Source organism: Carcharodon carcharias, chromosome 7, assembly GCF_017639515.1.
Source record: "Carcharodon carcharias isolate sCarCar2 chromosome 7, sCarCar2.pri, whole genome shotgun sequence".
In the NCBI taxonomy this organism is placed as follows: domain Eukaryota; kingdom Metazoa; phylum Chordata; class Chondrichthyes; order Lamniformes; family Lamnidae; genus Carcharodon; species Carcharodon carcharias.
This window is the reverse complement of record NC_054473.1, coordinates 50,113,490-50,137,198: the sequence shown is the minus strand read 5'-3', so window position 1 is coordinate 50,137,198 and position 23,709 is coordinate 50,113,490. Positions and strand designations below refer to the sequence as shown.

Here is a 23,709-nt window from a genome sequence, read left to right as displayed (position 1 = left end):
GCAATGAAAGCCACTGTCTGGCACCTATTCCTTCCTGGTGTAGAATAGATCAGTTTTATGATGTAGAAATGGAAGAGATAATAGTTTCTTAATTGAAAGAGTAATACAAAGTAATTCTAAATGTTTTATATTTACATTAAAGCTAAGCGTGGTAAAAGAAATGATGGTGGAAAGGATTAGTAATAGGGCTTCAAAGATTTTTTAAAAATCTGAATAAGTGGCAAATTGAGGGTTAGCAGCAATTACCTTTAGAATTAGTTTCATTTGGGTGTCAGTTTTGGCTCAGTGATAGCACTCTTACCTCTGAGTCAAAAGGTTGAGAGTTCAAGTTTCACTCCAGAAACCTGACCACATAATCCAGACTGGCACTCCAGCACAGTACTGAGGGAGTATTGCAGTGCCGGATGTGACATTAAACTGAGGTTCTATCTTCCCTTCAAAGGATGTAAAAGGTCTAAAGACAATATTCAAAGTAGAGCAGTGGATTCCTGTTGCTGTGTCAGCCAATATTTATCCCTCAGCTAAAATCTAAAATTATCTGGTCGCCATTTGCTGTTCGTAGGACTTTGCACAAGTTGGTTTCTATGTTTCCTACATTATAACAGTGACACACTTGTGAATTATGAGAGAGCTTTCAACTGGGATGGGCAAAAGCTGCTGAAAGTGCTGCAGGTGATCAGAGTTGGTTGGAGAGATAACAATGATTGAAGCTCTGTATGTGAGACAGACTGCTACCATCAGGACAGTACTTGGCGAAACTGAACTTGGCAAGAGATGAGAGAAGGCTGTTTGCTATCACCATTGTTCCTTGATAGCTATGCTGAACCCATGATAAAATAACCACCAGATGAAGTATAGGAAGGTATCAAAATAGCTCAATTGGTGATGGTATTGAGATTTGCAGATGAGCAGGTCCTAGTTGCACAGCAGAGCATATTCTGTTGAATAAAGTGAATGAAATGATGAACGTTTATGGAATGATAATTAATGTAAAAATGATAAAGTATGAAGATTGGAAGAAATAATCGTGTGAAAGCAGAGGTTAAGATAAATAGTCAACAGCTGGAACAGGTTTCACGATATAAGCACCTGGGAAGAATCGTGTCAGAAGATTATTACTGCCATAAATCAGAACTAGAATAGCAATGGCAAAAAATGTGTTCTCCAAACATAAAGAATTGCTCAGCATAGAAGTAAGTATAGATCTTTAGAAAATAACTATCAAGACGGTGATCGAGTGTCTTTTGGTACAGAGCTAAAATCTGGTTCTTGAGGAAAGCAGACATCCTAAAGACTAGAAAGTTGTGAAATGTAGTTCTGGAGAAGGTTGGAGTGGGTCAGTTGGAAAGAACACAAAAGCAATGAAGTTCTCAGGATAGTCAGGAAGGAAAGATCGTTAATGAATATCATGAAGAAAAGGCAATAAGGTTGGATTGGTCATATTCTGTGGCATTAGAACTTGCTGAAGGAGGTGGTTGAAGGAAGATTACAAGAATGTAGACCAAGGAGGAGAAAGCGAATGATGATGTTAGACAACTTGAAATTGAAAATGGGAGGCTCCTATGAGCAACTGAAGAGGAAAGTGCAAGACTGCAAGGTATGGAGAAATGAGCAAAGAACCCACCCTTAGGCAGACTACTCAGTTTGAAAGTACTTCATTGCTGAAAAGTGATTTGGCCATCCTGAGGTCACAAAAGGTGCAATATAAATGCAAGTATTTTCTGGGGTTAAGTAATAATGAGGATATCATAAATTAGTGTTTATCCCAGTGAATTAGATTCCTGAATACAAACGTTCATGCATCTTCCGTGTTACATAGATTCTTACACTATAGCTCCTTATTACTATAATGGGAAGCCATCATTGTGATTTTAACTGGGGAAAAACAAGAAGTAAATGGTTAACATTTCGAGTCCGAATGGCTCTTCATCAGAACTAAGGAAAAATAGAAAAGAGATGAAATATAAGCTGGTTTTGGGGGGGGGGGGGGGGGGGGGGGGGCGTGGTGGGGACACAGGTAGAGCTGGATAGAGGGCCAGTGATAGGTGGAGATAGCTAAAAGATGTCATAGACAAAAAGACAAAGAGGTGTTGATGGTCGTGATATTAGCTAAGAAATGTGCTAATGGGGACATTAAGGGTGGAAAGCAGGATGAGAAAGGACAGATAGCCCTGGTGTGTGTGTGTGTGGGTGGGGGGGAGGTGGAATCGAAATAGGCTAAAAGGTAGAGATAAAACAATGGATGGAAATAAGTGGGAAAACAAAAATATATATAAATTATTGGAAAAAGTGGGTGAGGAAAGGGGGTGAGGAAGGAGGAGAGAATTCATGATCTAAAGTTGAACTCAATATTTAATCCGGAAGGCTGTAAAGTAAAAGCTGTCAGACCTGCTGAGTTTTTCCAGGTTTTTTTTGTTGTAGATTCCAGCATCCGCAGTATTTTGCTTTTAAAGAAGTAAACAGTGTTTTTCAATTATGATTTTGGTTCAAAAGAAACTTGTTAAATACCGTCTGAAAAGCATCTTCTTAAAATCTTAATTATGAGCCTGAACTTCTACAAGTATTTGATTTCTGATTTTTGAATTTGACTCCTGATCAGAAAGATCAACTGAGCAATTTTTATTGCTTTCCAACTCAAAACTATAAGTTTTTTGATAAAATGTGTTCATCCCAAAACTGCATGTTTTACATATCTTTTTCTAAGTGACCACTATTGGTCTGTACCAGTAGTCTTTGCTAATGTGAGATTGACCTGTAGAGTGTATCTGGTGTATAAGATGAGATTCCACACTGCTATGACTGTGTATCTTGCTTTTGAATCATATGTGCTGATCTGATATATTTCCTTTGCACTTTGTTCTTCAGGAGTGCCTTTTTGAGAACAGGAACAAAGATGTGCTTTCAAACCATGTTCACTTTAAGAATAGGTTCGCTATATTTTAAGCTAGTTCAGTGTCTTGTGTAAATATTATTTCCCAATGCACTGTGCTAATCCTGAAATCTTAAAATACAATTTATTTAGAAGAGGGAATGGATAAAGATGCAAACAAATTTAATAAATGTTGTGCAAATACATCATGTCACTGGGAGGAATTGGACTTTTTGAAATGCCAGTATTTACTAAAACTTGCATTTATGACTTACTATGAAGGTGCATTCATTTATACATATAAGTTGGCATTTCGTTTATTATTTATCCTTGACTGCCAGTGCTTGTTACTTTGTCAACTTCAAAACTGATTTTCAGAGTGGGAATGTCTCAACTTATGAATGTGGTGCTTTACAATTAGTTTTGGATAGCCTCCATGATTTGGAAAATTTTTGATTTATTTTTTGCTGAAATTCAGTAAACAGCAAAATACAAGAGAAAATACCAGAGACGTAAGTGTTCCTCTCCTTCGTTGTGAAAATGCAAAGATCATTAAATGAAATGGAAAATTTTATACAATACTACTTTACAGCTGGAAACCAATGGTATGCATGGTAAATATGGTATTCATTATTCCCAAAGTATGCTTGAAACATCTAATGACTAAAAATTGGCAGCTCATCATTAAATTTAAAGAATAAATAAGTGTTTATTTTTATTTTTTTCTGGGGGTGGGAATGGTTTAATTGTTGGTATCTTAAAAGCTAATCTGACATTTTAAAGACCTGCTTTAGTTGTAGTTCTCGGCAGCTGCCAAATCTTGTCTTTAGTCATGAGTTTGTCATTGGAAAGGAATTTAGAAAGGACCCATACAGGCACCACCTCTTCTCATCTACACATGAAGCTGGAAGCAAAAGATTCTATTACCTTGAACTGCTTGAAGAAGATGTCAGACAGAACTTTACTTGGCCTTTCCTGAAACATGTTTAGCTTTCAGAGAGGTTTATGTTTGTATTTTGAATGACCAGCTAAGACTGAATGCCGATGTTTTCTACTCCAATGCAGAGAATTCTAATTAAATAAAGCAGAGGCCCATTGGGTCCTGCACCTGGTGAAAGAGAAACGAGCACGCTTTAATTATGGTTCCATTGTTGCTGAGGATTGACGAGCCTTCAGTGGGTGTGAAACTGCTGAAATGCATAGCTATTCAAATGGAGGTCAAGCCTCGAGGCCTTCACACAGCAATGATTAACAAGCCAGCAGGCATTCAGGCCTAGCCAGCCAGAAAGAATAGGAAATTGCCAGTGAAGCCTGTGAGAGAAAGGAAGTAAATACAAAAAGACCTCAAATCAAAGGTTTTTCTAGTTTGCTTGAACATTTTTTTTCTTTTACTTCACCCTCCTTCATTCTTTTCATTTAAAAGAAAACACGCAATGAGCAGGGCATTGACATTATATAGAATACAATGTCATAGTCAATTTAAAACCATATATTTAGAGAATAAATAGCCAGGATAGAATGCCACACTATTCTACTTGTACATACTTTCATCTCAAGAAAAGGGGGCTGGTCAAGCCGAGAATCAAATTCTGTATTTTAAAAAGAAAATAAGGACGTGCATTTATATAGCACTTTTCATGACCATTTCTCAATTACTCCATTGACTGTAAAGTAGTGTAGTCACTGTAGTAAGTAGTTGTATGTAATGCTGTAAAACTAAATTTAAAGTTAAATATGTTACTTTCAGACTCCTTCATATTGAATATTTTTTTTTCTAGTTTTAAATGAGAATCTTATATGAAATTGAGGTGTCCTTGTTGGTTCCATCTTGCATGAATTTGATACACAAACTGAACAGATCATTTTCCTGACCACATGCATTGACCCAGTAGATTTTTGAATGCCTAATATTAAAAATTGGAACAACTTTTGCTTTACGCTATTACTTCATATATTTAAGCAAGATTACTTCAGATTTGTAGCAGAGTTCAGAATTTTTAAGCTATCAATTTTTTGTTTTCAATACCAACAAAATATTTATGTAACTTTTAGTGTTGAAACTTCACCGAATGATTGGGAGAAAAAATAGTAACATAGTAATGTTTTGGACACAAGACTATTGGACCATCTTGCTTAGTCTTCCAAACCTCTTACCAGGTTTCCTACTGATTCCTGAATTAGCAGCCCTGAATCATCTTATTGGAGATTGTCCAGTCCTTCTCTTTTCATAATATCTGTCATAATTTTGCATTCTGGCAGTCTAATGCACACACTTGCACTGAAAAAAAATCAATTTCCTGTGTTCCTTTGACATCTTAACTTCAAATTGGGTTCTACAGGCATGTGCTTGACAGTAAAAAAAAAAAAATTCCTGGATCTATTATCATACCCTTGGAATAAAAGGTGTTTCTTAAGTCTGTGAAATCTCTCCTCACCATCCTATCAGATTTATTACTAAAGGAGCAAGTGGATGGATAACTCAGTTCCTACAGCAACTATAAACTGTGTTCAATTCTAAAATCATAATTTAAATGGTACCTAAGTTTTTCTGTTTCCAAAGGCCACTGGTAGCAATGATTTTTGACTTTGTTTTCCTGTTGCTATAAACCAATACTGGTGAAAGGCCAATTACTACTCACCTTTCTACACTAGCACTTAGCGGGGTATTTTGATGTTGCAGGCTATTTGGGGAATTATTTCAGTCAAAATGAAACTTATTTGGCAAAAATAGAGAAACACTGCATTCCTCAAAGGATTAATTACAAAGTAGCATGCCTAATTTGACAGTGATAGTTGTCCCATTTGCTAATAAATTTTCCTTCTATTGGTACTTAATGGCAGTAGTTTTTATATTTATAACTTGTATAGGGAAGAATAATAACCTCAAATCCCACAAAAGAAACAAAAGCTTGCTGGAAATGCCTTTTTAAAAAGGAGTTTGAAATCTTCAGTGGATAGTACTATACTGTTCCTGTGCAATGTTACCAAGTACTGTGGAATATCCTGTTAGATATTATTTTTGCCCTTTTCACAATTTTCTTTAAATTCAGCATCATTCAAATTTGCCTATCATGAAAATAAATCTTGTATGTACTTCTGCTGTATTGTATTATTCTGTGTTGACAGAAGTGGGTCAGTCAATTATACAAGTGAAGGAAAAAATATAGAATATCTGCCATTGTATGCTTTCTGCTTTCTTCATGGACTATAAAATTCGAGAAACCTTATTCTTTCTCTTAGACCAAGGTAGATTCTTGAAACCTTCCGATCCCAAAGAAAAGTTAGAGAGTATGGACTTGGAAATCTTGATCTTTGAAACCCTTTTAAAAGTAATTATGGGAAGAATTTTACGCTTGGTGTGTGAGGGATCACCTGACACACCTGTGTAAAATGACATGCAATATTCCATTAGGTGGGGGTGTGCCGGAGTCGGCTACGCGCCCGCCGATAATTAAAAGGGCCATTAAGCCAAATAAGTTCAAAATTACAGTTGGCGAGCAGTTGAAAAGGCCAAGCAGCCTTTACATTTTTTAGGAAACCTTATCCATGAGCAGGATGAGGTTTCCTAAAGTAAATAAAAACTTTATCTTGGAATTAAAAATGTGACCCATCTCATGTGACGGTCCCACGAAGGGATATGTTTTATTAAATTTCTACTGTCTTTATTAATTTTTTAAAAAAGCGCTTCAATCTCCCTGAGGCAAGGAGCTGCCTCGGAGATTGAAATGCGTTCTCACGCACATGCCTTAATTAGCCCGCCCGTGTGAAATTGCAGAGCAGAGCCGATGGCGGGCGGTGGTCACCATGCACGACACCGCCCCCCCCCCCGCCGAGCACTCCCACCAAGGGCAAAATCCTGCCCTATGTGTACCACTGAAATGGGGGAGATTCCACCATGAGTAAAGAACCTTGTATGTAAAGGGAAAATTCTCCGAAATTGGTTGCTTGTGGCAAGATTGTTACGTAATACACAAATGCGTACTATTTCATGTCAAGTGCTTGGAAAATTTTTCTGAGAAAGCATACAACTTCCAGCCTGGGGCAGGTTTCAGTGGAATTAATGCATTTCCACTGATTCATTTGAATTTGGAAATTGAACCACTTCAGATTGGTTCTGAGATTGATTTTCCTCCAAAGATGTGCACAATTTTACATCTTCCTCTGAATTATCAGAATGGGTGTTCCTTTGTGAAAAGAAATCCCTGTTCTGGTGGGAAGTTGAAGAAATGGAATCATGATTTTAGAAACACCAACAATACTTAAAAACTACAAGAGAAATTGCCCATCGGAGTAGCCAACATTGAAAGTAAAAAGTTTCCTTCCCAAGTGACTGTAAAGAAGAAAATAAAAAGGCAAAAGGGACAGCTTAGCCACCCTTAATTCTATACCGTAACAGCCTAGCCATGATTATTATTGGCTCTTATTCTTGTCTTTAGGAAGTAATTTTGCACCTTTTAAAGGTATGAGATGATATATTGTTACTTGGAATCCAAGATGCATCCTGTGGAACAAATTTTCTATACTATTTAATGAGGGACACCACTTTGTGTTCTTCAAGCTCTCAAAATATAGATACATTGAACTAACTTTATAAGTCTTGTCTCTATATTTTGGTGTGTTAACATGATACGTTATTCTGTTCAGATGATTTCAAGACTACATATCCTGTTTCAAATCCATATAATTAACCTGGAGCAAGGTTGTTAACTGGAAATGTAGCTTTGAGAGCCTTTTAAATGGTGGCATAAATTGATGGCATTGATAGTTTTCACTAACAGATCTATGTGGCGGGACAGGAGATATTGATGACTAATGAATAGTACTCGCCATTCATTATGCTTGCAGCTCTCCACAGAGAGCTTTTGAGTAGCAATTAACTGTCATTGGTTATTTGTAACAACACACCCCTTTTTACAGGGGATTTGGTAACTAATGTGACCAGGGTATGCAACAGCATATGTGTTCAACCAATCAGATTGAAGATTCCTTCCTGAGACACTGGACTGGTTTTTGTTCTATGGTCCTGAGTCAGGAACCCAGAGATGCTGGCAGCAGGACCTTGGAAGCAATGTTTGAGGAGGCAGCCAAGAAAGTGGGGAGGTTTTTTAATCTAATTGGAGTGCAGGCACTTAAGTTGGCTGCCTCCAGCCCCAGCTCTGCAGCCAAATGAAAATTCTGTGCCCTGAATCTAAACCATGGAGTGTAAGTTAGAATACTGCTTGAATACAAAGTCATGTACAATAAAGAGAAATAAGGAAAGAAAGATGGGAATGAGACAGAGCAAAGTATATTTTTTGAATCTCCAACAATAATTAAAATCTGAAGGGATGAGACTCTACATTTGTAAAAGTTAATTTTTAAAGCCAGAAGTTACTTGGCAGCAATTAAAACTGATCAGACTGTTTTAAAAACAAAATCCCACTTGAATAGACAGGTCCTAATTTTTTTTTCTCCGGCATATTTAGTGGAGTCTCATGAGTAAATACCGTGGAGTCTCATGAGTAAATACCGCAACTTCACACCCTTGCTGATAATTTCAACTTTGAAATACATGCAAGGTACCACTGTAGCGGAGCTTGTGGAGGTGGAGGGTAAATTAGATAGCAACTTCAGGGTTTCCAGATATTATTGTGCATATGTGGATGCCAGAAATTGTTGCCCAAGTGGATGAGACACAAAATAATTTCTCTCTCCCCGTTCTGGTCTTTTTGGCTAACCTAAAGATAATGCATCAGAGGGCAATAGAAAAACTAAAATAACTACATCTTTGTTGCTTATATTCCATGGTACAGAAAAACATTTTGTAGATGCATTAGCCTTCAAAATGGTAGTACTTCAGGTATTGCCTTCAGTCTGCATTTACCATAGGAGCGACTGAAAGTAAGAGGCTGAACCAGGAATAACTAAGAAAACTGCAGATTGTCACTCTTCGTATTTATATTTATAAAGCAATGTTGTTATAGTAGTAGAAGCATTAGAGCTATACCATTACCTTTCCAGCAAACTTCTTGGTGTTTTCCTCACCATTTTAGTTTCCTGTGATTTTCAAATCATTGAGTCCTCTTTGTTTTTGTTTGAAGTATGAAATGAAGTGAAACAGTCAATAAAAGCAGTTATTACAATAACATTTTAAAAATATATCCTGTAGAAACTCAAAAATTCTATTTAACCCCAAGATAATAGCTGCTTACAGAAAACATCAGATCTAAAGAACAGTGGTGGTTTCTAGGGAATAAGAATGATCGACGGTTTTAAAAGGTCTCTGTTATGAAGATGTTACATTGGTATTGAATAACTTCATAAGAGTTTTTTTGTGTGCAATGTAGTGAACCACAGCATTACTTTCCTCCCCCTTCTCTTTACCTTTCGTAATGTAAATGAGTGAGACTGGAAAATTGATTGCACTTACTTATTTTTCTTCCCTACAGGGAACTGGACAATAATGAAATCTCGGGAATAATAGAAGATACAAATGGGGCCTTTGCTGGCTTGGATAGTCTGAGCAAGCTGTGAGTATCTCATCTTTTGAAGTCAGCCAAACTGCATGCATAAAAAGGTTATTGTTTTACAGCCATTGTTCTTGTGCTTGAGCTTTGAATAGGAACTTTGGGAATTAGGTTCATCTTTATGCAGGGTTCAAGAAAGTGATAAGATGCAATGGCTTCTAATTAGCTGTTCAGTTCAGAAGATGTGACATGCTATGCTTGAGTATTATAGTTATATGAATACTTTCTAAGTCTTAGAACCCCGGAAATTAAGTAAACCCCCAGATATTCAAGGCACATCGCTTTAAAGAACCAATATTTTACGCACACTTATTTTAATTATTCTACTGTTAACTGTGGGGAAAGCCTTTCTAAATGATCTGAGGAGGTAAGGAACATAGACTTGAGAGTCTGCTTTAGTTATACTGAGCTTGAGTTTTATTTTTGCCTTTATATTGGAGTCTTAATCAGTGTTCACTTTAAAATATAGTTATTTTACATAGAACCTTTAAATTTTTTTGTACAGCTATGCACACTATATTTATCATTGTACAAGTCTTGGTAATACAATCAAGGCTGCTGGGAGGCTATGTGGTTGATGAGCTAAGAGGGGACACATAATTTGGCGTGTTAAAACCTAAGTGTGGTGCAAATTATATATAACTATCATAGAGATTAAGATGTTGTTACAATGGATTAGCATTTTTGCCTACAGTATAACAAACCAAGTACCTGTACAATTACAACAACTTGTGTTTATATAGCACCTTTTAAACATGGCAAAATGTCCTCAGGTGCTACACCGGAGCATTATCAAATAAGATTTGACACCAAGCCGTATGAGATAATAGAGCAGTTAGGCCAAAGAGGTAGGTTTTAATAAGCATCTTAAAGGAGAAAAGAGAGGAATAGAAGCAGAAAAGTTTAGACAGGGAATTCCAGACTTTGGGGCCATGGCAGCTGATGACTAGTCTAGTGACATTACCACTACGCCATTGTCTCTACAGATTAATGGAAGGATTATTAAATATTTGTATACATCCTAATGAAGTTTATAAATGTGAATTTGTTTGGTTATTGTTTTGCATTGCTTAAGGTGTTATGCTTATAGGTGAGTTACAAAATGAGTAGAATTTTACTCTCTTAAAGATGGTAGTGTATGGCATTAAATATGTGTGCTTGGATACCTCTGGTACAAGTTAATTTCTGAAAGATTTGCCTCATCTCTCCTCTGCAACAAAGATAGTGACACATGAAGGGATGCAGCTCTATGGATAGCACTTGCCCAAATGAATTTTTTTCACAAGTTTTCCACGTGTCAGTATTGGCAAGCTAAAGCTTAATGTAATTTGCTGACTGGCATCATACCTAGCAAAACAGAAGATGGCTGTAGCTGTTAGAAGCTATCAACTTGGCACCAAGACATCACTGCAGGAGTTCCTTGGAGCAGTGTTCTAGGCCCAACCATCTTTCAACTACTTTCTGTGGCCTTCCCCTTCATCTTAAGGTTAGAAGTTGTGAAGTTTGCTGATCATTGCAGCATTCAGTTCCATTTGCAACCCCTTGGATCATAAGGTAATCTGTGCCCACATGCAGCAAGACCTGAACAACTTTCGGGCTTGGGCTGAAAAGTGGCAAGTAACATTTGTGCCACGTAAGGGCCAGGCAATGACCATCTTCAACAAGGAAGAGTGTAATCACTTCCCTTTGAGATTTAAGAGCATTACCATTGTTGAATCCCTCACCATCAAAGTCCTGAGGGTTACCATTGACCAGTAACTTAACTGGACCAGGCATATAAATACTGTGGCTTTAAGAGCAGGCCAGAGACTGGGAATTTTGCAACAAGTAACTCACCACCTGGCTCCCCAAAGCTTATCTATCATCTACAAGGCCCAAGTGAGGAGTGTGATGGTGCATGCCCCACTTGCTTGGATGAATGCAGCTCCAACAACATTCAAGAAGCTCAACATCATCCAAGACAAAGCTGCCAACTTGACTTTTACTCCATCCACCTTAAACATACACTCCCTCCACTACTAGTGCACCGGTGGCAGCAATATGTTCAGTCTAAAAGATGTATTGCAGCAACTCAAGAAGACTGTTACGACAGCACTTTCCAAACCTGTGACCTCTACCACCTAGAAGAACAAGGGAAAAAGTAACGCCAACTGCAAGTTTCCCTCAAGTTGCACCACCACCCTGACTTGGAAATGCATCATAATTACTGTTGCTGGGTCAAAATCCTGGAACAGCATTGCAGGTGTACCTATACCATGTGGACTAAAGCATTTCAAGAAGTAAGTCCACCATCACCTCAAGGGCCCTTTGGGATGTGTAATAAATGCTGGCTGTGCCACCCACATCCTATAAACAAATTTAAGAAACCCTCAACAATTCACATGCATACATTTTTCGGCAGGGTTCAATAGATAGCATTCTGGAATGGGTAAACTTGTGGATCTTGCAAAGAAATCTTCCCTTCCCTTCACTGGCCAAGGGTGCTCTGCTAGCAAAACTTTTACCATGGGCAGAATTTTGCCATTGGTGAGCAGGGGGTGGGGCCCGCTCGCCGACGCATAAAATGATGTGGGATGATGTCGGGCGGAACCCCCGACATCAACCCGCCCCATTTAAATTTTCAGGAAGGCGGGGGCACAGCAAAATCATATGTGGGCCCGCCGACCTGTCAGTGGCCAATTGAGGCCATTGACAGGATCATTTAAACAATTAAAGGACCTGCCTGTCCAACCTTAAGGTTGGTGGGCAGGCTAGAAGCCCCAGCGGCAAATAGAGAACACATGAAACCTCATCCAGTGGCAGGATGAGGTTTCATACAGGGTTTTAAAAAATTTAATAAAGTTATTCTGTAAATTATGAACATGTCCCAACTCATCTGACATTGTCACATGAGGGGGACATGTAAGGGAATTTTTTTTCTATTAATATTTTTCAAAGTCCAGGCAATCTCCCTGAGGCTGCTTAGCCTCAGGGAGACAAGCGCTCTTTTGTGCGCATGCGCGAAAGAGCGCACTCTCGATTTCAGGGATTCCCCCTCCGCCCGCATAGCGTTTCCTGCCGGATGTCTTGCTGGGCGGGCCTTAAATGGCCCGCTCACGTAAAATGGCAGTGCGGCCTGATTCGCTGGCGGGGGTCAGCTCCGCGCCTGCCGGAGATTGGGTCGGGCCCGCCCGCCCACCTGACAGGCAGAAAATTCTGCCCGATGTGTTACGATCCCAGCTGATAATACTGGACAAGTCAGATCCCAGAGTGTAACCTAGCTTGATAGATTCTAACGTTCTTTTCAGAAACCTTGGAGGAAAGTTACTGAACTTATTCACAGGAGTCTGCTAATGAACTTTTATTAAACAATAAAATATTTATTAAAACAAGAAAAAAGAACTCTATTACACCAGACAAAAAAGTTGGGAAGATCTCGATGCAAATACATGATTCAATTTCCCGGTATTCCCTTACCCAGCATTATCTTTACAGACACACAAACCATTGAAATGTTACCACTAGCTTGACACAAAGGTTCCTTGGTTGGACTGCCACATGTGCAAATGATTTTCTTTTGTTGGATTCTTTGAGCATTCACCTTGACGCTTCTCACCCAACTTGTATTTCTCCCTTAGACACCCAAAACTGCACTCTAAACTCTCTATTGCTTCAATTGCAGAGCAAACACATAAGCTCCCTAAACTCAGCCTTGCAGTTGCCTTGTAGTATTTATCTCAGCTGAAAATCCCTGTCTTCACTCCCTGACACACATTGAACACTTCTGTCTGTGTCTGTGTCGCTTGACCACTGTTACTAGGCAATAGCCCAGTTTTTTCCCACTTTTTGTTCCCAAAATTAATAAACTTCTAATCCCTTTTTTAACCCATCCCTTTAATTTCAGGAGTTGTAAAACCTCATTTAAAAATGTATATAATAAAAATTCAACTTAAAAGTTATATGTTGTTCATCACGTGATCTTATCTGAATCAGCCAACTCAAGTATTTTTCTGGTCTGTGTGACTCAACTCCACACTGAACAAAATTACCTGAGCTAACAAAGGGAGTTTGTGAAACTATTCACTAAATTTCTGGAAGGGAAAACCTTTCACTGAATTGTGAATTTAATGCATGTGAACTAAGCATGTTAGCATAGTCACACAGTCTAAAACAGTTCAAAGGCAAAGTCTAACTTTGTTTTGACAGTTTGCAGGATGTAGTTAGCTTATGAGGTTAGTGTTTTTAGAGTGTTTCAGAAAGGCATGCAAGGGCAGGAAGTAAAGTAAAAGCAAGTGGATTTGGCTGGAGGGTTTTGGAACTATTATAAGCATTCTGTCCAGTGTAATGCTGGAGGCTGCAGCTGTCAGCACAGTCAATCTTACTCATTATTTGCTGCTGATTATTGGACAGATTTTTTTATTTTAGCAAGCTGATATTTTTTGGTACTTAGGATCTAATTTAATGTGAGCCACATGGTTTTGTCCTCTTGCAATTCATGAATTCTCAAGACTTTTTTAACGAAGCAGCAGAACCCAGTTCTAAATTTACATTTTAACCTGGGAGCAGTTCAAATTTCCTGCCCTTCATATAGTTTCTTTATCTGATTTTGCTGAACTAATTGTGCCTACTTTTTTTCCATTTATCTCCTGTATGTGTTTGGAAACTGCAGAACACTGTTTGGAAACAAGATCAAATCCATAGCCAAAAAAGCATTTGCAGGACTGGAGGCCCTTGAACACCTGTGAGTATCCCACAATACACTGAGTTAGCAGTCTGCCAAGAGTGGCTGCTTTAGTAGACTGCTAGCAATTTAATAGCTTCTTTGTAAACTGAGAAGAAGTTGCATTTGCAGTGGCCATCTGCTTCCTTCTCGATATAGTCTAAACTTTGTCTCTATTTTTATTTTGCCCTTAAGGCATTAAAGGAAAACCTGAGGCTCCAGATAACTTTAAATTTAATACACACCTCCTTTCCCCCCATTAATATCTCTTTTCTTGCTAACCAATTTCATAATTTTTACTGAGATGAAAAAGATTAATTCCAAAATGAGATATTTTCCTGATTACCACTGACTCCTGAACTTGCCAGACTGCTTGCTATTGCTGTCTTGAATAGAAGATAAACTAGAACTGTTACTGTGGAGATTTACCTTGTGAAAATCTGGAGGATTGTACTCGAGGCACCCTGGAGTTGTGGTGGGGGACACCTCGGAATTCCAAATGCAAGGACTCCACAAGATTTACCCAGGATGTTTCAACCTTCGATTGCGCAATTCCTCTGCAGTGGAATCCTCCGAAAAAGTCTCCAGCTTTCAGTTAGAGTCGGAGACTTTGGTTGGTTCTGACTCACTTACCTGAATAGATCCCCCAGGAAATGTTAGACAGGAAAAAAACTGTCACTCCTGGGTAAATAGACACTTGAAGCCTAGCTGACAAGCCAATTTATTCACAGCAAGGCTGCTGAAAGGGATGAATAAATAATCCGTCTTTAGTGATGTTACACTGTGAGAACTCCCATGCTTTCTCAAATAGTGCCATGGGATTTTTTTATATGCCCTCTCTGGAGACTTTAATGTCTCATCTGAAAGATGGCAGCACCAATATTTTAGCACTCCCTTGGGTATTGCACCAGAGTGTCAGCTTAGATTTAGTGCTCAAGTCTCTGGAATGGGCCATCAACCCACAACCTTCTGACTCTGAGGCAAAAGTGCTATCACTGAGTCAAGGTTGACATTTTGGTTGTCCGTAGTTAAATGGGTTCTGCATTGATTTTTTTTTTTAAAGATAATTCAGCTTGCTTATTAAATTTTCTTTATATTAACTTAGGCAGAGGTACTTAAGTAAATGGTTGAGAGACTCTTGGCATTTGTAGACCTTGTCTAAACTAATTTGGAATTAATACACTTGTTTTTTTTAAAACAGAAAACAGCGCTTTTCCCATTAGGCTTACTTATTACTTTAGGACATCAACGTTGGGTGGAATTATGTTCCAGAAGGGTTTTGATATTTTTAAATGGTATTTATATTTTTTTGTTGAGTGCTCGATATGGTGAACTTAAATGACTCCAGCTATAGGTCAACTCTAAATTGTTGAAAGGCCTGTATAAATTGTTAAATGTCTGTTCAGCTCAAATATAAAAAGTAGATGTCAAGATGGTACACAGAGTAGTAGACTATATATGTTAGATTAGGTTGCAGATACTATTTTATAGATAAATTAGCTATTATACCTCGGTGGGGGGCGGGGGGATTTTGAATTTTGATTGTCTTTTAATGGCCTTTTTGAAGGAGTGCACCACATTACAATTTGTCCTTTTATAGAAACTTGGCAAATAATATGATCAGGTCTATCCAGGGAGAAGCGTTTACCAAAATGAAGAGCCTGAAAGAACTGTAAGTAAACAAAAGTCCATCGTACTAAGTTGTGTTTTAACTGAAGTAATCCAGTGGGCACAAAGTAATTATGTTTTGAAATAGTGACGTTTGTGGTTGAAGTTATTTTGGTGCAGTTGGCAATCCAGATGCAAATTGCAGTCAAAATTGTGTAGTTTACTGAATTGAATATTTTTTTCAGTTTCATGCTCAATTATTTGCATATTTGCCAAACCTGGTGTATTCTGTGAACCAGTGCATTCGGACAGCATTATAGAATGTGTTTTTTAAGTACGATGAGAAGGAAAAGCGAGGCTTTTAGCAGGTACAAGGGGAGCAAATCAGCGGAGGCATTAGTGGAGTACAGAAAGTGCAGGGTGGATCTTAAAGCAATTCGGAGAGCAAAGAGGGGATATGAGAAAGCTCTGGCTGGTAAAAGTAGGGAAAATTCCAAGATATTCTATAAGTATATCAATGGGAAGAGGATAACCAGGGAAAGAGTAAGGCCCATTAGGGACCAATCTGTGGGTGGAGCCGGAGGACATCGGTAGAGTGTTGAACGAATACTTCACATCCGTCTTCATCCAAGAGAATGGGGGGAGAGACTGCGAGGTTCTTGAGCAAATTAATATAGGTTGTGACAAGGTATTGGAGGTGTTGGCAGGCTTAAAAGTGGACAAATTTCCAGGTCCAGAGGATTTGTGTCCCAGACTGCTGAGGGAGGGGATCGCAGGGGCTCTGACCCAAATTTTTAATTCCTCTCTGGCCATGGGGGAGGTGCCAGATGACTGGTGAACAGCTAATGTGGTTCCGCTATTCGTGAAGGGTTGCAGAGATGAGCTAGGGAACTACAGACCAGTGACTTTCACATCAGTGGTAGGGAAACTATTGGAGAAATTTCTGAAGGAGAGAATCTATCTCCACTTGGAAAGGCAAGGATTGATCAGGGATAGTCAGCATGGCTTTGTCAGAGGGAGGTCATGCCTAACAAATTTGATTGAAATTTTTGAGGAGATGACCAGGTGTGTAGATGAGGGCAGTGCAGTTGATGTAGTTTATATGGATTTCAGCAAAGCCTTTGACAAGATCCCACAGGGGAAACTTATAAAGAAGGCAAATGCACATGAGATACAGGGTAATTTCATGAGGTGGATTCAAAATTTGCTTAATTATAAGAGACAGAGGGTGATGACAGAAGGCTGCTTTAGTAACTGGAAGCCTGTGTCCAGTGGTGTACCACAGGGATCTGTGTTGGGTCCCCTATTATTTGTCATTTCTTTAAACGACATAGATGACTAGTGGTGGTGGTGGTAGGGGTGGTAGGGGTGGTAGGTGGTGGTGGTGGTGGTGGTAGGGGTGGTGGTAGGGGTGGTGGTGGTGGTGGTGTGTAAGGATTAGTAAGTTTACAGATGACACAAAGATTGGCCGAGTGGTTAAGAGTGAGGTTGAGTGTCTTGGGCTACAGGAAGATATAGACAGGGTGGTCAAATGGGTAGATAAGTGGCAGATGGAATTTAACCCTGAAAAGTGTGAGGTGATACACTTTGGAAGGAGTAATTTGACAAGGAAGTATTCAATGAACAGCATGACACTAGGAAGTTCTGAGGAACAAAGGGACCTTGGCGTGTGTGTCCATAGATGTCTGAAGGCGGAGAAGCATGTTAGTGGGGTGGTGAAAAAGGCACATGGAACACATGCCTTTATCAATCGAGTTATAGATTACAAAAGCAGGGAGGTCATGTTGGACCTTGGTGAGGCCATAGCTGGAGTATTATGCGCCGTTCTGGTTGCCACGTTATAGGAAGGATGTGATTGCACTGGAGGGTGTGCAGATGAGATTCACCAGGATGTTGCCTGGGATGAAACATTTAAGTTATGAAGGGAGGTTAGATAGACTTGGAGCAGAGAAGACTGAGGGGTGACCTGATCGAGGTGTATAAGATTATGAGGGGCATGGACAGGGTGGAAAGGGAGCTGCTGGTCTCCTTAGTTGAAGGGTCAGTCACGAAGGGACACAAGTTCAAGGTGAAGGACAGGAGGTTTAGGGGGGATGTGAGGAAAAATTTTACCCAGAGGGTGGTGACAGTCTGGAATGCACTGCCTGGGAGGGTGGTGGAGGTGGGTTGCCTCATATCTTTTAGAAAGTACCTGGATGAGCACTTGGCATGTCAAGTGCTGGTAAATGGGATTAGGTAGGTAGGTCAGGTGTTTCTCACGTGTTGGTGCAGACTTGATGGGCCCAAGGGCCTCTTCTGCACTGAGATTGTGAACCTCATTTTGAATTTGTAAGGTGCAGATGCTCTGCCTGGTGTTTGGTTAAGTCTATGGGTTGCTGTTGCCTTAATGGAGATTAGTTTGGGAAGTTATGATAGTAATTTGTAGTCATATGTATATATATTTTAACCTGTGTAAATTAATAAAATGTTTCACTTTTTCTAACGTAAAACCTCAAGAACTGATGATCTGATTCCTGAATTTAGAGCCACATCTCAAACACAACACTTAAAATTATAGTTTATGACAGTTGTTTAAAGTTTCCCTCTGGGATTTTTAAACAACTCCACTTTACCAACTGCATCGGTCATAACACCAAGCAAATACATTAAGGTTGCTCCATTAATCATAACCTTTATGCTGGTTTTATTTTTGGAATTTTATTACATGGTTATATATTGTTCAACCAGACTAATGTATGACGTGTTTCTGCAGATCTATGAACAGTGATAGCTTTTTATGTGACTGCCAGTTAAAATGGCTGCCACAGTGGCTCATAGGACGAGACTTCCAATCCAGTGTAGTTGCTACATGTGCTCATCCAGAATCACTGAAAGGCAAAAGTATCTTCATTGTGCCTGCAGAAAGTTTTGTTTGTGGTAAGTTTTTAAGTGATAGAAAGCTTTGAATATTTGTGGGGCATCTTTCTGCTGGAACTGTAGTCATTATGTTAATGATTAGACTAATTTTAGAAGCTGACATTGAGCCGTATGCCTGTGACTGTTTTAGTTGGTTTCTTTAGCGATGGCATAGTGGTATTGTCACTGGACTGGTAATCCAAGACCCAGGTTAATGCTCTGGGGACTCCGGTTCGAATCCCACCACAGCAGATGGTGGAATTTGAACTCAATAAATATCTGGAATTGAAAGTCTAGTGATGACCATGAAACCATTGTCGATTGTCGTCAAAACATACCTGGTTCACTAATGCCCTTTAGGGAAGGAAATCTGCTATCGTCACCTGGTCTGGCCTACATGTGACTCCAGACCCACTCTTAAATGCCCTCTGAACAAGGGCAATTTAGGGATGGGCAATAAATGTTGGCCTAGCCAACAACACCCACATCCCATGAACAAATAAAAAGCCTGCTTGCAGAATTTGGTACTGTTCAATTGCTATTCCAATATTAAATTGCGCTACATGAATCTCTATTTAATTTGCCTGACGTGAATTGGAATACAATTTTTTTCCGAGAATGACCTGACATAAGCTCTTCAATGATATTATAGAATTGGCTGCAGGAAAATATTTGATAATGGTAGGTGTAACTTATGCGAGGACCTTATTAGCAGAAAACTGCTTGTCTGTAATTAGTACACCTGTGATATAGCTGACATGGGAAATTTGCTATGTAGGAGTAGCAGGCAGAAGTCTAACTCTGGCTGTTGTTGGGTGCAAGTTGTTGGTTTATTGCACTATGCCAAAGTATCTACACTTTTCGTTTTATGCCGTGTGAAAAGTATGGCTTATGGTTGAAGAAATACTCATTATGATATTAACTGACTTAGGACACATGTGACTTGGGAATAGTAGAAACAATTATGAATTGAGACCAACTGTTCGTTGCAGGTTTTGCAGCTGCAATATTAACTTCACCCATAATTTTTTAAATTCTAAACACCTTGTTTACAGTTAGTTGAGTGTCAGTAGCTAGTGTCCTTTATTCTCTTAGCTAATTCCAGCATTTTGGAAAACTGAAAAGCAATTGTTTTTGTTTGAGAAGTCTTGAATTGGGGTAAAAAATGCTAAAATGTCCCACTATGATAACTTTTTTTTGAAAATTTTCATTATGGATTCTTTTGGCTTAACATGAATCTCTTCCCGTGTAAAACATTAAATCTGGAATCCTAGACTACCGTTCACCTTGGTTATTCCCTATGTAATTCACTTCATTATGTATTGGTTATATCAGTTTTTTAATTGCTCCAGTAGCCTCTTGCCCATCCAAAGCAATATACACTGTTTGTGTAAATTACAAACTGCTCTTCACACATGTATCCTGTTTAAATATGCAGATGACTTTCCAAAGCCTCAGATAATACTTCAGCCTGAGACAACTATGGCTATGCTTGGCAAAGACATACGTTTCACTTGTTCTGCAGCAAGTAGTAGCAACTTTCCAATGATATTTGCCTGGAAGAAAGATCATGAGATTCTTCACGAGGCTGAGATTGAAAACTTTGCACATGTTCGGGCAAAGGATGGTGAAGTAATGGAATACACTACCATTCTTCATTTAAGAAAAGTGAAATTTACAGATGAAGGAAGATATCAATGTATTATAACTAACAACTTTGGCTCAACCTACTCCAATAGAGCCAAGCTTACAGTCAATGGTGAGTATAAGGAGGAAAAGCACCTGATGGTGTGTAAATTTCCTAATTTTTAATTTAATTGTTGCTAAAAATGCAAGTCCAAGATGGTGACACTTGCAAATTCGGGAGACTAACTGGCTTAACCCTTTATAGTTGCTTGTTTTCATATTGCAATTTAATCTTGCTACAGAATGATCCTGAGTTTTTACACCGTTTGTGGTTGCCATGGTTTCCAGCCTTCACACTTTTTTTACTTACCTTCTCAATCATTGGTTCAAAAATGTTTACAAGATTCTTGAAACTGAGTCTGTTATATTAATAGCACCTCTGCTAGTGGAGTGGACACGGTCTGAGATGACAGCCCTGGAAGCAGAACCTGCTTCAAAGAATTTTACTTGAGCCACTTTTATCTCTCACTAATGCTAATTATTGATACCTCAAACCAGCCATAAGAATGAGGAATTACAAAAGAGGAGTGAACCAAGGGCAAGTAGACTACACTTGGAACATGACAAGCTGGCACAGGCACAAGGAATGAGTAGCTGGCTGTCTTCTGTAATACAAGATCACAAGAAATAGGAGCAGGAGTAGGCCATTCAGTTTCTCGAGCTTACTTTGCCATTCAAAAAGATCATGGATGACCCAATTGTGGCCTCAACTCTACTTTCCTGCGTACCACCCCCATAACCCTTTAACTTCTTGTAGATCAAAAACCTGTCTAACTCAGCTTTGAATATATTTAGTGACCCAGCTTCCACTGCTCTCCAGGGTAGAGAATTTCAAAGACCAACAACTGAAAAGAAATTCCTCCTCATCTCAGTCTGAAATGGAAGACTCTTTATTTTGAAACTTGGCCCCAGTTCTACCCTCTCCCATAAGGGGAAACATCCTCTCAGTATCTACCCTGTCAAGCCCCCTCATAATCTTATGTTTCATTAGGATCACATCTCATTCTTAATTCCAGTGAGTATAGGCTCAGCATGCTCAACCTTTCCTCATAAGACAATCTCTTCATCCCAGGAATCAGCCTGGTGAATCTTCTCTGAACTGCTTCCAATGCAACTATATTCTTAAGTGTGGAGATCAAAACTGTACACACTACTAGAGGTGTAATCTCATCAGTGCCTTGTACAGCTGTAGCAAAACCACACCCCTTTGCAATAGAGGCCAACATTCCATTTGCTTTCCTGATTACTTGCTATAGCTGTATGCTGACTTTTTTGTGATTCATGTACAAGGACACCTAGATCCCTTTGTACTGCAGCATCCTGCTTTCTCACTTCATTTAAATAAGATTCTGCTTTTCTATTCTTCCTGCCAAATTGGATAACCTCACATTTTCCCGCATTATACTCCATCTGCCAAATGTTTGCTCGCTTGCTTAACCTATCTGTATTCCTTTGCAGACATTTGTATCCTCCCAAATTGCTTTCCTACCTATCTTTGCATTGTCAACAAATTTGGTTACTATATATTCGGTCCCTTCATCCAAGTCATTAATATAGATGTAAATAATTGAGGCTGCAGCACTGATCCCTGTGGCACTCCACTTGAAAATGACCCAGTTATCTTGACCCCCCTGTGTGCTGTCAGCATGGATAGAGGATTGGTTAACTAAGATATCCCCCCAACACCATGAGCTCTTTTGTGTTGTAATCTTTTATGTGCTACCTTAGCGAATCTCTTTTGGATGTCCAAATACGCTACCTCTACTGGTTCCTCTTTATCCACCCTGCTTGTTACATCCCCAAAGAGCTCCAATAAATTTGTTCAACACAATTTCCCTCCCGCAAAACCATGTTGATTCTGCCTGATATGATTTTCTAAATGTCCTGCAATCTACCTCCTTAGTAATGGATTCTAGCATTTTCCCAATGACTGATGTTAGGCTAACTGACCTATAGTTTCCTGCTTTCTGTCTCCCTCCTTTTCTTGAATAGTGGTGTTACATTTGTTGGGACCTTTGCAGAACTTGGAAGGAAAATGATTTCAGGCTCTGGTGCAGGATCAATAAGTTGCTTTTGGATAGATAGTATAACAGTTCTTTTGGTAGTGTGTAATGCTGATTTCCTAAAGGTTGGGGAATAATGAAGGGCACCACCATTCTTGCATCAAAATTTAGTCTGAATGGACTATAACACATATCCTGAGTCAATTAACCATGCCAGTGGAGGATCCATTCAAAGATTTTCCAGGATATTTTTAGAACGTTGTGGTCATTCCTAGAGCAATGAAGAGGAAATCAAATATACTATTCCCAATAAGATGTAGCTACCTTAAGTATGAGTGAAAATCCTTTGGAAATCTGGCAGAAGCTATTGTTTTGAACTCTTAATGGTTATGTGGATGTGAGGAAAACAGGACAACAGTAGGGGCTAGTGTTACACCTACATCCATGTTTTTAGCTTACAAATGAGTAAACTTGGCTGTTTGTGCAAATACTATAGCTTGATTTTAAAATGTTCAAAAATGTACATCTTTTTATATTCCTGTATTTTTTTTTAAGTCTGTTGATTCCTTGAACTGTTGGTCCTTTTAAGCTCAGGTTTGGCTGTTAATTTGTCTATCATATTGTGGGGTGCTTGTTCCACTGTTCCTAAAATAGATCTCTGGTCTTTCAGACCATCTGTCTTAGCAGTTCCTGGTGGTTTTATAACTTGCATACAGCTGACAAGACATATTGTTGGGGAACTTTCAGTGCAAATGCTCCACTAACATCCCAATAAAATTCCAAACTTAGTGACATTTTGTAATATTTGTTCATTCAATGATGATGGAGCTATCAGATTTTCACTTTTTAATTTTCTCCTGGGTTTTAAGGAAGTAAATTGAATCAGAAATGATCAGAAAAGACCATTCATCCTCAACTCATTTAACTAACAAGCTAAATTGTACATTTGAGGAAAAAAATTTCATTGAGTTTGAGTTAAACATTTTATGTTTACAGTGTTACCGTCATTTGTTAAGACTCCAAGAGATATAACAATCCGAACTGGAGCCAATGCTCGTCTTGAATGTGCTGCCACGGGTCACCCAACTCCACAGATTGCATGGCAGAAGGATGGAGGCACAGATTTTCCTGCAGCTCGAGAAAGACGGATGCATGTGATGCCTGAAGATGATGTTTTCTTTATCGTGGATGTAAAAATTGAAGACCTGGGAGTTTACACTTGCACAGCTCAAAATATTGCTGGGGCCATTTCAGCCAATGCTTCCCTCATGGTGTTGGGTAGGTGGATTCAGTATTTATATATAGATCTTTTATTTAGAATTGCCCCTTATTAAAAATTCTGTATCCAAAATCACTAATTCATTGCAGAGTAAAATTGTTCATAAATGAGCTCAAATATTTAGCCTCACTTATTAGGGGAAAATTTGTGGATTGGCTAAGTAA

General features: G+C 38.9%; 1 protein-coding gene across 3 annotated transcripts in view; it reads left to right on the top strand.

The window, feature by feature from the left end:
• lrig1 (leucine-rich repeats and immunoglobulin-like domains 1) overlaps nucleotides 1-23,709 on the top strand; it is a 157,934-nt gene that overhangs the window by 110,300 nt on the left and 23,925 nt on the right. For all 3 annotated transcript variants that reach the window (XM_041191563.1, XM_041191562.1, XM_041191561.1), the window contains 6 exons: nucleotides 9,298-9,378; nucleotides 14,024-14,095; nucleotides 15,675-15,746; nucleotides 18,435-18,598; nucleotides 20,016-20,336; nucleotides 23,263-23,544. In XM_041191563.1, the coding sequence (XP_041047497.1) occupies nucleotides 9,298-9,378; nucleotides 14,024-14,095; nucleotides 15,675-15,746; nucleotides 18,435-18,598; nucleotides 20,016-20,336; nucleotides 23,263-23,544 (992 nt within the window). The remainder of the gene's footprint in view (nucleotides 1-9,297; nucleotides 9,379-14,023; nucleotides 14,096-15,674; nucleotides 15,747-18,434; nucleotides 18,599-20,015; nucleotides 20,337-23,262; nucleotides 23,545-23,709) is intronic.